Raw genomic sequence first — 14,690 nt, forward strand, 5'->3', positions numbered from 1 at the left:
CCAGCTTTCACAAATTACCATATCTTTTCACATACCTGAAAAGACACACCGCCTCCAGGGTTCGCTTCCTACGTCTCCTGTTATTATCATTATTATTAAGTCTACTGTATTTTGTATTCCTGGAGCCCATTTACAAAAATGTGTCAGTACTGCATTTTTATGGCGATCGTCATCATAACATTCAGAGGTAATGTAGTCTGTCCCAGTTTTCATTGTATACTAATACTTAAATTGCTCCCAATGCGTCAAAGTGTCTTTTTTCAACCTTCCTCTGTGTGACAAACAAGCCTACTACTCATCGTCGTAAACCACATGCCACTTTAAGGCAACAGCTTTGCGTTTCCTGATTTTTGCGTTGGTTCGTGGAGCAGGTCATGCTCTGGCTCGCGAGAATGCGACTACCTGTTGGTGTCTCTCCTAACCACCTAATAACATTATTTTAGAGAACCCTGAATTGGAATACCTCAATAGATACACAGTAGTTTCTGTATATTTTCATCATACAAATTTTTCCCGGCAGGTGAGAGGCAGTCAGATAGTTTCTACTTTGCTTTGCCTAGAGTGCAAAAATTGAAGGATTCGGTCTGCCACTACATCCAAAGACTGACTCATGATTTATACCGACATCTTCAAAATAATCATAAGTAGGAGTGGGTTACTTGAAAAATGTTAGGGGGTCACATAAATAAATCAGAGGAAATTTTCTTGGTTCTCCCATGCAGAGGTATTTGTGAACTTTGCTCTAGACACAAGGGCACAACAAATCATGCTATGCTCCGCGTGCATCCACCACACTGATGACATAATGATTTCTCACGTCCCCAGTGCGCTGGGAGTGTGAGAACACAGTGTGAGAACAATTGTTCTCACACTCTGTATTGTTGCGCGACCGAACACCTCGTATGTGAAACGTATGTTGATTGGTCAATTCTGCTCAGCGCCCAGTTCTCTGTACGAATTATTTGACGAATAGAACATCGCGTAATGTACAACTGGCACTATAGGGGACAGACGACTGAACCGCAGAGTGAACAGGTTGTTCTAGATTTGAGTACGGTCAGCGCGGCGTCGGCAACAAATACACGGAGGATGACCGCTTTTATGTTGTAACGGGAGAATTCAGGCCATTACAAACCTATCGGCTATACGCTCGTCGACATATTTTCTGGAGAAGAACTGACTTGACAGCGATACAGTTAGCGAAAGACTTCGATGAGCGAGCCATTTGCACACGAGGCTGTAGCAGACGACAGCTTTCACGCAATGTCATCAACAGATGGCCACCAGAGCTGTTTCGCAACATTTTCCTCAGATGACCTGGAGAATTTCGTGGCTGACCAACAAAACAAAATTGCCATATCGGTAATATATATGTAACGTGTTTGATATGCTCATCAATGAACGGAACTTCTTTTTCTTTGCGGAATGATACAAATGAAACAAGTGCAATCGGGTGCTGGTTCTTGATAGTATAAACCTACCACAATAAAATGCAATTTTCTTGAGATATTGGAGGGACGTGAGAAAAATAATCCCACACCCCAATGGGTTGGGATGGAATGTCTCACACGAGTTGGGGATTCTGTCTCACACTCGCCTTCAGCTCGTGTGAGACAGAATTCCCCAACTCGTGTGAGACATTCCATCCCAACCCGTTGGGGTGTGGGATTCTATTAGTCTCTTCCCAGTACTCCTACCGTCACAAGTTGTTCACCCTAGGTTTGAATAAATACATGTCCAAGAACAACATCAAATATTACAGTGGCCCAATTAAACCAATGAATTTTGATAAAATGCCTACATTCATTGGCTAACATTTTGGCAGGTTGTAGTCTAGACAATGATGGCTTCTCTGCTATATATTAGTAACGTATGGAACACGGGCATTATATTTGCTATTGTTGCTGTTGTTGTTGTTGTTGGCGGTGGTGGTGGAAACAGTTGAACGATACTAGTAAGGCCAAGGAAAATGAAAAGTTTGTTTCTCATACTCGACATATTGCGAAAATGATGCGGTGACACGGTTTCTTTTGAACGATACTAGTAAGGCCAAGGAAAATGAAAAGTTTGTTTCTCACATTCGACATATTGTGAAAATGATGCGGTGACACGGTTTCTTTTCTTCTCATTTTTTTCTTCAACCAACAAGAACATAAAAAAAACTAAAAACAACGTAGAAATGCACGCAGAGATAAATGCACAGCAGTGTTGCTTTAGTATTTTTGTACAGTAACAGTTCTGTGTTTTTAGTTCAGCAATGCACAAGCTTTAACATTGACATATGTGTACAGTTCTGAATGGAATGTTAGTGTCAGTTATTTTGTTTATAGTCCTGTTTTTTGTATAGTCGTGTATTTTTGCTGGTTTTTTTTTTCATTTTATATCCTCATGAGCAGAAAAAAGGTTGACGTGACGGGTACAATTGACGCGCGCGAGGATCAGAAACAAACTTTTTATGTTTCTTGGCCTAACAGAGCACAATATATTTTAAAGTGCTTTCAGAAGTTAATCATTCACAACGTTCAACAACTAAAACGTGTATGTCACTCAGACTATTTTAACATAAGAGGCCACAAGTTCGTATGCTGTCACATTCTGGCCTCCGAAATAGTCATCTAAGTCAGAGACTTACACAACAATGTCTCACCATTAAAGTTAGAGACTTCACCAGAAAAGTCCCCCTGGAAAATGACGAACAAGGGTATGTGCCGTGCTACCGGTTCATGCCGAGCATGTAACTCTATGTAATATAGCGTTAACTGTGAAGAGACATGTAATAAAAATAATATTGCCTGAATACATGGGTTTATGTGTTCTCGCAGCAGGAGACAATTTGCCCTCCTGGCGTAGGGCAAATTGTCACCTGCTCTCTGGCACATAAACCCATGTATTCAGGCAAAAATATATAATAATATTCACGTTCTGTCCGCTTTGCAATTCTTTAAAAGAATGATGTGAATAAGATGAGCTATAAGGAGCTCGAATATAAGAAATATTTTCGATCAGAAGCACTATTGCATTAATGCACATATTTCAAAGGGTACATAAACAAATCATTTGTATATATTACGCTTACGTTTTTCGATACAAAGGTGCAGCAGGATGTCACAAGGTACACACGGCAGAGCCGAGAGGTCACCTTCAATAAACCGCGAAACCAAGGTAGGTTTTTCAATGAAATGAAAACAGCCCTCGAGCCTCGCTTGCTTCGAATCGATTTTTCGTTTTTTGTTTGTCGATTTATTTGTTTCCACATCTTTACGAAATGATGGAACTGGAATATAATTATGATAAATCTCGTACTACATTTGAAACTTATCAAATTGAACCCATTGATAGGGTCTTTGGGAGAAGTTAAATCACAAGAAAATGATGACACGATGAAGTGTTTCCGAGCTAAATTTTGAGGCAGAACGCATAGAAATGCATCCTAACTTTTGATTTTGTGAGCCTATAATACTAATTGACTACAAACTTCAGCCTTGTATGAAGCAGTGGCCTCGTCTATATTGAAGTATTTCATTTGCCTCTCGGCGTGAAGTTCTAAAACACTCCTCTATACATGGGTTTTTAAATCCAGTGATGGAAGCTAAAGAGACAAAGAGAAGAATATACAGAATGATTCTTGCGCGAAAAGTTGCAAATTACCCTGAAGAAGGAATCGTTTCATATTTTATAATTAATGTGATAAACTTAACATTGCCTTTGAAATCAAGCACGATACGGCTTTCCATACTGAATCTTTAAAAAGTTTTAAGAAAGCTGCAATAATGCAAGATTTTTTGCACTTGTACCGGCAAATCAATAGAATTTAAAGACGCTGCATAATCCATGGGTTGCCCCATCTTATAAGAAAGCTTTATGTGTCGCATGTCATCTGTGTCACGTGCTTAGAGGTTTCATCACGCATTCTGTTTTATGGACTTGCGCAGTTATTATAATATTTCCAATTTATTGCTTGTCAATAAAGGAGGGTTCCCCTATACCCCCGGACCTTTCTGACCCTTTGTGTGCTGTAATTTTTCCCACCAAAATGTTAGTGCAATTTTTTACCAATTTTTATGAATTTTTCCTAAATGGTTTTGATAATTTTGGATTAAAGGGACACAACTTTTGTTGGCAACAGTTTTTTCTCAAATGTTTTTGAAAAATCTGAAAAAATCGTCTGGATCTGAAAAAATTGTCTGCGTTATATGTTATAGACGTGACAAAAATTGACCTTTACACTCAAAGGATTAAAGTTAAGTGGTTCGAGAATCTGTCAGGGACATCATCGAAATTTATATTCAATTTTAATAATCTCTTTCCTATTTTTGTACAGAACAGCCTATCTCTTGTTTTTCCATGTGCCGTCTTTTTAATGTATGGTAATGTGGGATATTCTACCATTTGCATGTTAACAGGTATTTAATGACCCTATTCATGGACATATTGAATTGGACCATATCTTCATGAATGTTATAGACACGCCAGAATTCCAACGTCTACGCAATTTGAAACAGTTGGGAGCAGTCAACTTTGTTTATCCTGGAGCAGTTCATACCAGGTTTGAACACAGCATAGGGTAAATAAATTTATAAATAAATACATTATATTGAGTGTACTATGAACAGAAATTACACCTTTGATAACTATGCATTCTCTGTTCTCGCTCCTTTTATAGGTAAATTGGTAACGGCCCGTGCGCTGTAACTGTCTTAAATTTTTATCTGTCAAAGAACACCATTCGTTGAACTGTTCGTTTTTAATCCTACCGATTAATCGATATTACTTTTAGCTATGTCCTGACAACATTCATTTGTGAAAGAACACCAAACCCTACACGGTTTTCTGTTCACTCTAAATGTCCGGACAGTTTAAAAAGTTACACATGTTACGTAGAAAACAGAGATTTATAGAATATCAAACCCCGATGGACTAAGATGGAATTCATCACACGAGTTTGGGAATTTCAGTCTCAGGCTAATGTGAGATAGAAATTCCCCATATATGATTGTGAGGCATCCATCACAATCCATTGGGTTGTGGAATTATTTTCCCCACGTCCTTTCAATACAAGGGAAAACATTTTCATCAAGAACTTTCTTTGATTTATGTCACCTGAAATGAGGAGGCAAATAAATATAGATCACTTTTTACTCGGGCTTGTATAGTCCACAAGTTTTGAGGTCGTGACCCTAAGGACCCAAAGTATGTGAAATGAAATTAATCAGCCCTTCCCCTTAATCCATTTAAATGCTGCAAAGGATATCGGGGTATTCATATGCTTATCTGATCGCCCAGTTGGGTAATATATGTAAAAATGATAGTTTGTGTGTTGTGAGGGGGCCAAGTAAGGGCCAGTTTAGCTAAAGAAGTCACCAGCACAACAACAACTATGGCCACTCCAATATATACTGTCCCTAAGGCTACGTGAAGATGAATGGGCAAGTGGTATTAAGGGAATGCTGAATGACCTTACTTCTTCAACGTAAAGACAAACACCAGTATCTGGACACTGCCATTATCAGTCTCTGGAGACAAAGACGAAAGGTTTGCCGACGTTCCAGGAAGGAATAGCCCCAACTTGCCAGAGCCTCCTCAGGAAGTGCCCTTGCCTGTTCAGACTCAGTCAAGTCAGTCATCATATGCTGCTTTTGTCCATCAACTTTCTAAGTCTGGCACCACCAGAAAAGTAGGCGAGAGAGAATTTATATTTCTTCTGTAAGACACAGAGATATGGGATCATGAGTGTGCAGATGTATAAGAATATGTATGAATTTGAATGTGTGAAAGTCTTCAAGAAACCCGGCTCGTGGAGAACTGATACCACCAAAGAAGTACATGAATTTGAAGTCGGATCAGTGGCATTGACTGAAATGTATTGTGCTAAGCATTTATGAAGCAACCATGACACTGACTGCGAATTCTTCATAAATTAACATGGCATACCTTAAAGGTATACTGTCACCTGTTCCAATTTTGCCACAGTCACCATGGAAAGAGAAAATCTAACCAATCACAGATTTAAGCAGGTGGCCGCTTTTTAAAAACAGCGCCCTCACGTGGACATTTTGAATACCAAGGAACGCCCCTTTGACCATATATGGGCATATTTAGATTACAGGTGACTGTATACCTTTAATCAAAAAGGGTGTTTAAATATGAACAACTGGCCTAGTTTGCGACAAAGATGACTGAATTGGTGTCAAAGTTTAAGACCCGTTCGCCGATGGCTTCAAGAGGATCGTATAACTTTAAACGAGCAAATGCTGTACGTTCGTGGTGAGTGCAGAAACAGCAAAAAAATGATATCGACGGCCCCTTGGCAATTTCATCCCGAACTGTATCTTGTACAGATGCCATGTTGTCGCTGATGGAAGACAACTTTTTCACAATGTTTTGTCACTCATAGACGGAAGGGTTCTATGGGTTCTTCGATGTATCGCAGCTATGGAAAGTTGTTACTTTGAGGCAACATGCCCCACATGGAATTCAGCACCAGTTTAGCGAATGCTCATTGACCTGGATTTCGGTAAAGCTTAGTGTTTGAAGAAGATGATCTTCTCTCGTAGAACGTACGGATGAATCGATCTTGTTCATCTTCCGCATGGCACCATGGAGGCCAACCAATCCTCTCTCGTTTCAGCTTAAGTAGGTATTGATGTCACTAGTAAAGAGCCCATCCATGTATGATTCACTGTTGTGTACCTAACATTATCTATTGTGCCACAGTCAAACATTTTCTTAACAGCTGTAGCTTACTCCGATGTTGTTCAAAGTCTCATTAAGGATTTTTGCTCATTATCATATTCACATAGTGACTGAGGTTTTGTGTCTGCACAACTTCTGTAAAGGGAAAACGTCAACTTTCTATGCACTCTGACGGGTTTGAGGACAGGAAAGAAGAGTTGTCGAGGTTGAAGTAATTGACATTTGGCTTGACCACAGTACAATGAAATAGGTAGTACGATGTTCGTAGACGGATGTTTGATGGATTACTTACATTACTTGTTGACAAATGTTATTTTTTATTCACTATCACCCCATTTATGAAAAAGTCCAGTAGCATTGGTTCTACCATCAATGAATGCATCTCCAGGGTGAACGGACCCCGGTACATCAAGTGGCTTGATGAATTCTTGCAGCTCTTGGTTTTCGTGAAAATATGTCTTGAAGTCACATAAATTGCTCCCTTTTGATCCCACTAAAGCCATGGCAACGTGAACATTACATCTTGGTAGAGGCAGACCATTGTCTTCTCTATTTTATTGTTGATGATGTAAGTGACTTTGAACCATCAGTGATAGCCATGTAGTAGCTACCATGCATTTCATATATCATAATCACCTTCCAATTAGTGGTCAATCTTCCTCTCACCTTCATACTGGACATGTTTGATGTTGACATCGTTCTTAAATGCAATTCATGCTAACCACAGCAATACAATGACATATAGATTTTCTGTGAATAAAACCATGGTCTGGAATGGTCTGTCAATACATCATATCATATTCGCGTATGCTTGACCATCATGTTATTAATGCTGGAGCTCTTGTACTTCAAGTTCAGAGTTTTTTTATGAATGAAACCCTCCAGAAGTGATAATCTTTGCCAAATTACTGGTTAATATACAAATAAGTTTATAGATGTCCTTGTCGAAAATTACAGCCCAAGATGATAAAAACATAGTGTTAAAAATGATGACAGACATGACGACATACAAAGAAATGATATCTGTTACTTAAATTTCATGCATCTAAAGAATTTCTAGACTTGTGAAACGTATGTACAGATATCACTATTTTGGATTTAAAAGTAATAATAATTAGTGCTCAGTTATAGTTAAGTAATGATGAACTCGTTCGGTTGTGACTCAGAGTTTCACGCTGTTACACGATCATCAGACAAGTGCTGGTGTTGCTCTTGTCAGCGCCAACGGTAATTCGCAGATGGATGGTATGCAGTGTTCTATTGTTATACAGGTTCATAGGTTAAGTTTGTGTCAAAATGTCGTACAGTATGGCATTGTCATTTAACCTAAAGGACTCCCCTAAAATCGATCAGGGGGATACATAAATAAATATAGATAATGTCATTCTTATAGGTTGATCCATTAATCCAAAAACTGTATCCAATTGAGACTTTGTCAGCTCCGTCAGGGTAGCCGGTCAAAATAGCTAAATTTCACGGCCCTGGCGTTGCTGTATACTTGTAACTTCTCCTTATTTAGCCAGGGGGTCTTTAAGGAGTCATAAATTAGGAGACGGTCGTATACTGTATAAGCCCCGGAAAAAGTAATCAAAACAAGCCTCAGCACTTGTGATTTATATAAGCCCATGCACAGAGTGATTTGTATAAGCTCCAGCACAGAGTGATCTATATAAGCCCAGAACAAGGTGATCTTTATCAACCCAGTACAAAGTAGTTCATCTCACTGCTTTTGCCAGCAGTTACTATAATAATTTGGTGCTGTATTAGAAAAAACGACAGCATAGTATCGTGCTTTGGCCAATACACATACGTATTCGTCACCAGTGGGGATTACACAAACCCATTGACTTTGAAATATGGCACCTGCCGTGCCATAGTTCTGGTTTCATACTAGGCGACTGCCCAAATTACTCGCAGCTTTGGCCCAAAACGAAAAATATATCTATGGCAGGTATTGCATTTTAAGGGTTGTCTTTGTTCCAACCATTTCTATGTATGTTTTACAACGATGTATCCAGACTCATTACCTTCATCTGCAGGACATGTTACCTTGCTCTGAGGCTGGTTCGACATTTGAGGGAGAGTCAACCACATCTGGGCATAACTAAGGAAGAAGAGATTTGTGTAGCATTGGCAGGACTCTGTCACGATCTAGGTATACAATACGATTTCGACACGGGAGGGTCAAAACAAGCTGGAGATTAGTGACTAAAATTGTAACAAGCAGCTATGGCTTCACGTGTACAGGAATCTGGAATGTGATTATTACAGAGAGATCTTTCATAATTAACAGGGCAACGACGGCCAGAATGTGTCTGCCGATATTTTGTAGCCTTCCAACAACAATTAAGATACTTGGGACTCAACAATGATTTATAAAAAAAATGTCGTTGATTTCTTTTGACGTTCTGTCGTCATAATACAAACAAATGAAGGCAAATATAGAGTTTGCTAATATTTCATCAACAGCAACTAACATATTTTGTGTATCACTAACCTTTTCCAAATGATGAATGAACAAATACATATTTTTTTTTCTTTAAGGGCATGGTCCATTCTCTCATACCTTTGATAAGATATTAATTCCACAAAGCAAACATGAAGGTCATGAGAATTGGTCGGTACGTTTAGCTATTTCTTTGAGATTCTTTTTTACCAGAGACGTCGCTTTACACACAGGAATTATATAAAATAGGGTAATTGAACTTCTTCGAACCGAATTCTTGATGCACTATATGATGTTGTTTTGACTTTTTCGAAGAAATTATAATTGTCAAATCTGTTGCGTTTTTGATAATAATTTATTGAACGGAAAGACTTTGAGGCATCACTGACTGAAAATGTGACTTTTTATACTAGTCGAGTTTTTCCGACTAAGTATTTCATTTCAGACTCTTATTGCCTGATTGAGTATTTTTGTTGTTGTTCTGTCAGCATGAGCTAGGATCCATCAAGATTTTTGACTCAATGGTTGAAAGGTATGACTTAATCGAAGTGTTTAGTGGGTATAGATACCATTTTACTACAGAAGACATACACTTTGTCAAAAAGATGATATATGGACCACTGGGTATGGACAATCCTGAATTATACAAAGAGGTAGGATTATGAGAAGAAGAAACAATTAGTCTGTATTGCACAGATGTAAAAGGATACAAATAATGAGCTAAGGGAAGATCAATTATTGTTTAAAAAATGTATGTTTATCTTGATATACGCACCAACACACGCATGTACATGCGATCAATTACGGTTTTGAAGTAGGTATCGGGTAGACGAGTGGCAAGACAGACAGATTTTCTGTGCACGACGTGCGTGCATGCCTGTTTTATAGCTTGTCTTATTGAGGCATACACCTTTAAATCGTAGTTTTTGCAGAGTTGCAGTTTTATTAGAAACACTAACGATGACGATGATCTTATCCGATGGATGTACTTATTCAATAATACATGTGATGAAGATGTTGACAGGTTTAATTGCATAAGAAATCAATTAGCACAATTTTGGTATTTACACAGCATTCTTAGAGATATTGCAAAGTTCGAATTTGGTTGTTTTCTGGAATGTGCAAGTAAACCAACTGATACCTTTTAACCTCTGAAGTCTTATCAAGTTCAGTACACAAAGTCATGATATATGAAATATGATTAATAAGATTCAATGACCTCTATTTCATTTCTATTGCATGTTTGTATGATTGAAGTTGAAGTCAGCCAGTCAGTCTCTGAAATCTAACAAAATATAATATACGCAGTTTCGATATACTGCCTTGTGACTATCATTCATCACAAATACGAATGGGCAATTAGCAGTATGCCATGCTTATCAATATCTCACCATAATGGAACCTACCTATGTTCTACATACCCCCGAAGTCCGATCAAATTGTAGTGTGTCCGTGTATGTATGAATTTATGTAGACAATTCATGAAATATATACAGTGAGCTAACTTTAGTATCACTGGACCTTTAAAGAGTAATACTATATGGTTGTAAAATAATTCAAAGTCTTACGAAGTATAATTGCAGAGTAACTGCATGCAAGCTGAAATTACACATTGTGCAAGTCTAATTACGAAAGCTTTGTGTTCCAGAAAAATAATGATTTGCTATCAAGAACCTATCCTTTTGCAATGCGAAAATCACGGCAAGTTCTATTTTTACATCAATGTACCATATACCAACCACCTTAACTTTAGCTTAGATGTCTTATAGCTATAATTTGACATAAAAAGTTGTCAAGGAGACATACATGAGTCTATAGACACAGTCTTGTACACTTACAAACACAAAAGGTAAGTCTAGAGTAATGGATTCACTATCAGAAGATGGCTATTCGAGACTTAAAACATGGTAACATGTACCAACTACAGGGTATATAACGTGGGCCAGGTCCGCACGTTGGCCGAAAATGAACTTGTTTGGAGTTGATCTTTTTGTGTCTTGCGTGTTTTTCATAGAACCTCTTCAGTGTTGTTGATTATACCTTGATTGTGGCAGAGAATGAAAGTACGACTTCTACATCTACGATTGATAAAATCTTAATAAGTTGATCTACTTTAACCATTCTATTTTGTAACCACATGAAGACATTGCAAAGTATTCCAAAGTGCAACTTCATATTACGTATCACATAATGTTGAATGTGTGGAATTCACATTTAGAAAAACTTTTTTGCATTTTTCCTCATATTTTACTAGCCGGATGACGGAGAGTATCAAGCAAAAGATCCAGATAAACATTTTTTATACGAGGTGAGTCTTTTCCAATTCCAAGTAAAATTGATAGGATAAAAGTGACTACGATGAAGGGAATCGGAGAAGAAACACACATGTCTGTCCCTTAAGTTTCAGATGACATAGAAATGTTGTATGTAGGAACCTGCATTTGATATGTGCATTTTACATAAAAGGAAGGCAAGTCCCACAACGAGGCATGTGTTTATCAATCTTTATAATTTTAACTTCAGTAAGATCAAAACAACCTTCTTGTCTATTTCGCTTTGTTATTTAACGTAGTTATTTCATAATGGCATCTATAGCTACTTGTGGTTAGCAACTTGTGATGTGTTATTTTGTAAGGTGTTTTCAGCTTTACCTCTTGGTTGGTTTTGTCCGTAATATTAAGCTTAAAGACGGTTATAATCTATGCGCTCTAGTAGCTGACTATGGTATTGGCAAATCAAACCGATTGAAGTTAACGTTAATGATATCATATGATTATCTTTTTCAAAGATTATTTCCAATAAAACAAATGAGATAGACGTCGACAAGTGGGATTACTTTGCCAGGGATAGCTATCACCTCTGTGTGCGCTTCACCTTTCAACATGATCGTTTCATCAAGTTCTCTAAAGTGTTAAACGTTTCCGAAAAAGGCCCGCGGAAAAGACAAATATGCTTCAGAGACAAAGTAAGTACGTGCGTACAGCTGCACATACCACTTAAAACCACCCTTCACACATTCACACGGTCACACAGAGACAAACAGATACACATACTTTCCCTGTATTTTTGTTTGTCTATCTCTCTAACACACCACACACACACACACACACACACACACACACACACACACACACACACACACACACACAACAAATAGTGTCAATTCGTTAAGAATGTGATGTACAGGTCATAGTGACTTCGTTCAGATAAGCAATTTCAAATTTTTGAAGAAACTTCGTTGATTTCATTTTGTGGCTATAGTGTGTTCTTAGAAACCGCCTTGGGGACAGATATTCGGACTCTGTAACTTTTACAATCCTTTTTTGATCTACCACTTGTGGGGGCTCATTTTTAAAGCACTTAGTCTAAGAAATTTTTCACAGTATTAGTTAAAATTTTACTTTTCTCCATAAATTTAACACAGGGACGACGGCCATTTTGAATTTCAATATTGGTAAATCTTAGTAATTTGTTACTATAGTACCGAAATTTGCAAGGTGACCCCCGATTTTTATTCTTGATTTTGCAAGAAAATCGTTGAAGTATTCGTTTAGGAAGGTTTGAGCAAAAGTTTAAGCCTTTCGCTTTCGAGGCGCGTACTTCCTTACTAGAATATGCATGTCTAAATTACATTACCAGTTGATTTTAGATCTTTAGTGATGAAGACATCTAGGTAATTAATTCATAATTAAAATGACCGATATGGCTATACATGAAAGTAATTAAGATTTACAAATATTTTCTGTATGGCATCGCTGGTCAATCAGTTTAAAACTTGTGGTTTAGATCTCTCATGAAATTCCTTTACAGTAAATATGATTCAGCTATTTATAAAGAGAATCAGCAGCAGTAAAATTTTACTTTATTTTCTAGTCCCAACAAGGTGCACAGAAATCTACACTTGAAAGGGGGCTCTTCTTTTTTATAAAATGTGCATTTCTGTATCAAAAAATGCATGGCTATATATATATGACTTTGCAGCCAGAAGATTTTGTTAACTTATTTCCTTTGATGTCACCCAGGAAGCCATTAACGTGTATCAGATGTTTCACACCAGATACACTTTGTATCGTATGGCATGCTATCATCCCATCACAGTAGGCATGGAAGCAATGTAAGTTTCGTGTGTTGATTTTGTTCATTTCGTATAATATCAGTTAGACAAACATGTCAGCCAGTACATTTTTGAGAGAGTGTTCTCCTCACTTAAGGGACAAAATCGCTCTTTGAACTTCTTTTCGTTAATTTTATTTTTATGAACTGTAGTTTGCGCTGTTTGACTTCTTGAAATATGCGGAAATGCCGGTCAACTGTGCACAACCTCGACTCTGCTGGCAGCCAAACAAGATTAAATATTCAGTGAAATATGTTATGGTTTATACCAAAAAGTCAAGTTGAAAAAATAAGTGTTCAACTGTCTACATGCGTCTACATTATGTTTGTAACACAGTTACAAGCATGTTTAGATGATATGCTATTGAAATGAAATCTTAATTGTCGGTACCTTTCATATACATAAGGATAGCAGCGTTCCCTTATATTAGGGCATACATTTTGTCATAGGTAAGTAAGTCGAAAAGGGAAAATCCATTTTGCCGAGAGGTCACATACAAAATAATCCGAATCCAACAAAGTGGTAATTTTGACCTTATTACGACCTTGATCATATTGTACCCCGAGTTACTTATTCAAGTAGTGAAAGTCTTCTTGATATCACATAAGGGCCAAGGTGAGCGTAGGGTTAGAATGGGTTAGGCCTAGGGTTAGGGTCAGCGATTGTCATGATCCAAAATGGCTGTGATATTTTATTTTCTGAAGCGCTGTAGAAAGTCATTTGACAGTCTCGCCTCGAACAAAACCGAAGTTGAAGTGAATTATATTTCTGGTTGCCTTTTATCAAAACAGCGACGACGACCCAATAAAACAAACAAAAAAGCCTAAAGAGCCATATAAATTAACATATATTATCAAAATTAACCTGTCGTTTCTGGTAGTATATGATCGTTTCTCGCGGTATATGATCGTAAGCAGTCATTGCTTTCTTTTTCACATTTTGTCACTGTAGGATTACGGACGCACTGCTGGCAGCAGCAAAGCATTTAACTTTAACCAAGCGCAATGGGTGAGTACATAGAAACAATTTCTAATGACTTCGAAAGTATTACATGTCCTACATGTCGGAAATGTCGGAAAATACATCCGATACTTCGAATATGATTGTTACGTCGACTCAAAAGACTACTGTTATTCAACGAACAGAAATATGCCATGTAGGCATTATTTACGAAAAATATAACATTTATTACATGTCTCAATGTGAGTGCAAATCGGTGCATTGATTTGAATAGGACCATCCGGAACTTAGCGGGCCGTGTGAATGATATACGGACCGGTTTCCATACTTTCCGGTCCATGCCGTTCAATGTCAAGGTAGACGCCTAACGCCAGATGTAAAATATCCAAACGAGTATTGTTATTGTGACTTTTTTAAAAATCTGTTTGATGCTGGTCGATAATGGTAAAATTATTTGAGAATGTCCTGCATGTAACT

General features: G+C 37.7%; 1 protein-coding gene across 2 annotated transcripts in view; it reads left to right on the plus strand.

The window, feature by feature from the left end:
• LOC139120687 (uncharacterized) overlaps positions 1-14,690 on the plus strand; it is a 45,801-nt gene that overhangs the window by 9,233 nt on the left and 21,878 nt on the right. For both annotated transcript variants that reach the window (XM_070685218.1, XM_070685217.1), the window contains exons 2-10: positions 3,093-3,162; positions 4,404-4,564; positions 8,733-8,848; positions 9,238-9,314; positions 9,628-9,792; positions 11,394-11,447; positions 11,928-12,104; positions 13,162-13,253; positions 14,205-14,261. In XM_070685218.1, the coding sequence (XP_070541319.1) occupies positions 3,103-3,162; positions 4,404-4,564; positions 8,733-8,848; positions 9,238-9,314; positions 9,628-9,792; positions 11,394-11,447; positions 11,928-12,104; positions 13,162-13,253; positions 14,205-14,261 (959 nt within the window). In that variant the 5' untranslated portion in view covers positions 3,093-3,102. The remainder of the gene's footprint in view (positions 1-3,092; positions 3,163-4,403; positions 4,565-8,732; positions 8,849-9,237; positions 9,315-9,627; positions 9,793-11,393; positions 11,448-11,927; positions 12,105-13,161; positions 13,254-14,204; positions 14,262-14,690) is intronic.

The sequence above is a fragment of the Ptychodera flava genome, chromosome 20 (genome assembly GCF_041260155.1).
Source record: "Ptychodera flava strain L36383 chromosome 20, AS_Pfla_20210202, whole genome shotgun sequence".
Classification (NCBI taxonomy): domain Eukaryota; kingdom Metazoa; phylum Hemichordata; class Enteropneusta; family Ptychoderidae; genus Ptychodera; species Ptychodera flava.